Raw genomic sequence first — 4,033 nt, forward strand, 5'->3', positions numbered from 1 at the left:
AGTTCTGATTGATGTTTTGGGTCGATCTTCCCTCGGGGAACAAAATTGAATTCTTTGTTGATTTTCCTGTTGTGAACAGTTTGTCGTGGAGGTCGGTCCTCTCGCACATTGTCACATTTAAGTTCTGTTTGATGTTTTGGTTGTTTTGATGGCAGGCCAGATGAGCGACTACGTCCTTGACGTTCTGGTTCAACCAGTTTCTCCATCTCACTCATTTTAAATGGAGCAGTTGCTACACGATGTTTAACTCGTGTGCTCAATATATATTCTATATTCATTTATGGCCACATTTTGTTCCAAAAAAAAAAAACACCTTGTCACCTCACGGTCTCTGAAGCTCTTCTACAAACACAGTTTTCACACATTATCTGGTGTTTCTCTTTTGCACACTAACAGACAAATCACACAAGGTTGAGAAAGAAACGTCTGAATTTGTTTGTTATGCTAAGTCTTGATGTGTTCATGTTCTTACCCAAGCTGAAATTTCATGAGTGTTCACTGTAGAGTGTGAGTCGAGTTATGAGTCAGTAAAGTTTGATTCAGAGTCGAGTGCTTTTGACCTTTCTTTTGCTGCATCTTTGCTGGTGAGGAGTTCAAGATCATGTGTGTGTTGTAGCCATCTGAATGAACTACGTAAAGCGATAAATGAACTAGTGAATACTGAGCGAGGTTATACCAATACCACTACACTGACAGGAAGCCTGTTGTCCTAAGAGACAACCCTGTTTCTCTGCTCTTTACCCAGACCACCGCTCTTGATAAGGAGAGGCAGGTTTTCAGACGAAGACGCCACCAGGATGTGAAGTCCGCCACCGCTCGCGCTCCACACAGCAGCTACATGTCGAAGCCTCTATCCGGCGCCAGCCTCACCCCTGCAGAGTTCACCTCCGAGTCCGAGGATCACTCGCCCAGCTCCGCTGAGACCGTACGCACCCCAACCTCACCGTTCTAACAACCCAACATCCTTCTCCTAAACATACACACACACACACACACACACACACACACACACACTAAACAGGGCCGGAGCATCAATCTAGTGTGTGACTGGATCAAAAGAAAACTGGAGTGGTTTAGTTGATCTGGCTCTCTCGAAGAAACAACTCTCATTTGCATGTTTTGATCTGGAACACTTTGTACAAATCCTGTATTCATAATACGTTATAAGTGGATTTATAATAATGTTTTACTGTACGTAGCATACATAATACCTAAATACTCTACATACATAATACATAAATGCTCATAAGTAGTACAAAATGTTAGTTAGCAAGATTACGTGACTTCATAAACAACAGGCCTGTTCGAACAGTGTTGGATTTGTATTCCTAAAGGAATCTATTTTTTACCCAATTATAGTTACATTTCACAGTGAGGACTCTCAAAAAGTTAAGTCATGTTACCATAGAAACATCTTCAGAGCTGCTCTTATTGAAAACGAAATCGATAGGTTGTATTCAGTCACATGACTTTTGCTTGCGAGTTTACTTCTGGTGAATGAAGTGGCGGTCGAGTAAACCGACTTGGCTGCCGTTATGCAAAGAGCTCGTGAAACCATGACCATTTTCGCAGTTTAGAGGACAATGCACGGTCAGGACACCTTCAGAAAGTTGCTCTTTGTACTAGTGGAATAGATCCTTACATGCTAGTAAAGAAGGATTTTTTTTCCATACGATTTGGAAAATGATCCATCCGTTGAGTTCCTTGACATCTCAAATGACCTGGTGCTGCAGACATCGTTCTACACGGACAAACACCTGGAAGAGCATCGAGGAGAACAACTTTTTATATGCGGCTGGGTTAAAGATCTGGAAATCAAGAGACTAGAAGATACATCCTGTATCTTTTTTGCCCGCGTAAAGAGGCAATTCTAGGCTTTTTGTACGTGCCTTTGTGATGATTGCTAGGATGCTACAAATATTAGTATCAGGTGTAAACAAACCGCAGCCGCTTGATTCCCAATCTTCCCTGCTCTTCTCTTCTGGGTAAATCATTCACAAAGATCCACAGAAACCTCTTTAAAGACCTGGGTATTAGTGAAACAGGACGAAGTTATCACGACTCACTATAACTGCATGGCTGGGGAACAGTGTTGCCAGATTGGGCGGTTTTAAGTGCATTTTGGTGGGTTTTGAACATATTTTGGGCTGGAAAACGTCAGCAGTATCTGGCAACACTGCTGGGGAAGCAGATTCATGCTGTTAACTCATGAACTCTGCTTTTGTGTTTACGTGGATCGTCTCAATTATCTTATCTTATCTCTCTAGTTCAGTGTAGGACCCCGATCTACTGTACATCATCATCCTTGGAAAGATTGGCATGGGCATGCTGATAAATAAAGTGAAAACATACGTGTTAGTTTCCAATATGGCGACCATGATCAAACAGTAAGCAAAAACATATCTGAGGACTTGAGCGTCTCCTGAACTTCAAAACGCCACAAAATAACAGAAAATGGTGAGAAAAGTCATTTGCAAATCCAAATGAAATGAATCAGAGCAATTTACAAACCTTTCACAAAGTGATCACTACAAATCTTCGACTCTGCTCCCTTCGAGGTTCATGAGCCAGCTTTGTCATCTTTTGGTAAAATTCTTTTGCTCTTTCACCCTTTATTACTTCACGGGGAACCCGGAAGAAACTTATCAGTTTTACAGTTTGATCGATTCGAGCCCAAAACAGTGCAAGCGTAGGGCATTTTAATGACTATCAATGCACCCCAGTGATAGTAACGCTTTGTGAAGAGTGAGCTCAACTGACCACCTTTTATTAGTGTCTTGCATATCTGATGAGGCGCGTATGACATCAGATGCAACCCACCTATACTTTCTAACCAATCAGAATTGAGAGTTCAGCCACTTTCTGATACAACACCTAAAATTGTTGTGAACACTAGAACAGGCTCTGCGACAATATTTGCACAACAGGATATAATGCCTTATAACATACGTGCTCTCAACTGCATAACTGTACTGGACTCTACAATGTTCTTATAAACAGATCTGATATTGCCTCTTAGCACAATATATGGAAAACAAATCACCTTACTTTATAAAATCACCCCATATTAGACATGTTCATGAGTAGGCTTATGTTAGCCAGTATAACATATAAAGCTATTATGCATGTTATATATTTTAAGCAGTTGTAATGCATTATGAATACAGGATGCATTAAATGGTGTTACTGACCTCTTGTTTTAAAGCTAATATAAAAACTAGTGTAGGTGTAAAACTTGTAGTGAGTTCGGAAAAAAGAAAGAAAAGACAAGAAATAACGGATTAATTTACTCACTTGTAAATTTGTCCCAGATTTGAGTATTTCAAAGAAGCACAATGGTTCCTTTGGTCCAAATTGGCTGCTAAAAAATAACTACGAGATAATTATCTGGATTTAAAGTTTTCCTATTTGGCAGGAAAAAAGCACTATACTAATGGAAAGCTGTACATTTGATGCTATAGTGAAGCACATGTTCATGTTCAACTGCAACAAAGTGAACATTGTTGTTCCCCCAACAGGGAACGGGTTCCGTTCTGGTTTCATGCACCAAATTTTGAACCATTTAGAGCATTTCGACTAAAAATAAACCAGTCCGGAACCTGAAAATTTGGTTCCCAGTTGGAACCAAAATATCCTTGACTTGCAAGTGACGTCAAAGCAAAATAGAAACCCGGATGTCGGCCATGTTGGTTGGTATACAAATGTGGGATCAAGCAACATTCCATACAAAACAATCACGCGTGTGCAACTCTCTTTGTTTTTCCACTGCTTAAGTGTTCTTTTAGGGATGCCGTATCTTCTTTGTGCTGTACATGGCTGTGGTCGCAACAGTACTTGTGACCATGGCACGTTCCGATTTTTTAGAATTCTAACCGTGATTCGGAAAGAGGGCGAGGAAACCCTGAGGCTTAGTACGGAGAGGAGACGAGCACGGCTGAACAACATCGGCAGGGCTGATCTAACAGAGGCGAAAACCAAAACAGCTCGTGTTTGCTTCAATCATTTTATCTCAGGTGAGATTCAAAAGCTCTCT

General features: G+C 40.8%; 1 protein-coding gene across 6 annotated transcripts in view; it reads left to right on the top strand.

Moving 5' to 3' along the window:
• Positions 1-952, top strand: part of dclk1b (doublecortin-like kinase 1b) — a 113,810-nt gene extending 112,858 nt beyond the window's left edge. For 3 of the 6 annotated variants that reach the window (XM_060897726.1, XM_060897727.1, XM_060897728.1), the window contains exon 15: positions 746-952. In XM_060897726.1, coding sequence (XP_060753709.1) covers positions 746-952 — 207 coding nt within the window. The remainder of the gene's footprint in view (positions 1-745) is intronic. The other 3 variants (XM_060897729.1, XM_060897730.1, XM_060897731.1) reach the window with 1 other exon arrangement.
• Positions 953-4,033: the final 3,081 nt, after the last annotated feature.

Source organism: Neoarius graeffei, chromosome 17 (genome assembly GCF_027579695.1).
Source record: "Neoarius graeffei isolate fNeoGra1 chromosome 17, fNeoGra1.pri, whole genome shotgun sequence".
Taxonomy (NCBI): Eukaryota; Metazoa; Chordata; class Actinopteri; order Siluriformes; family Ariidae; genus Neoarius; species Neoarius graeffei.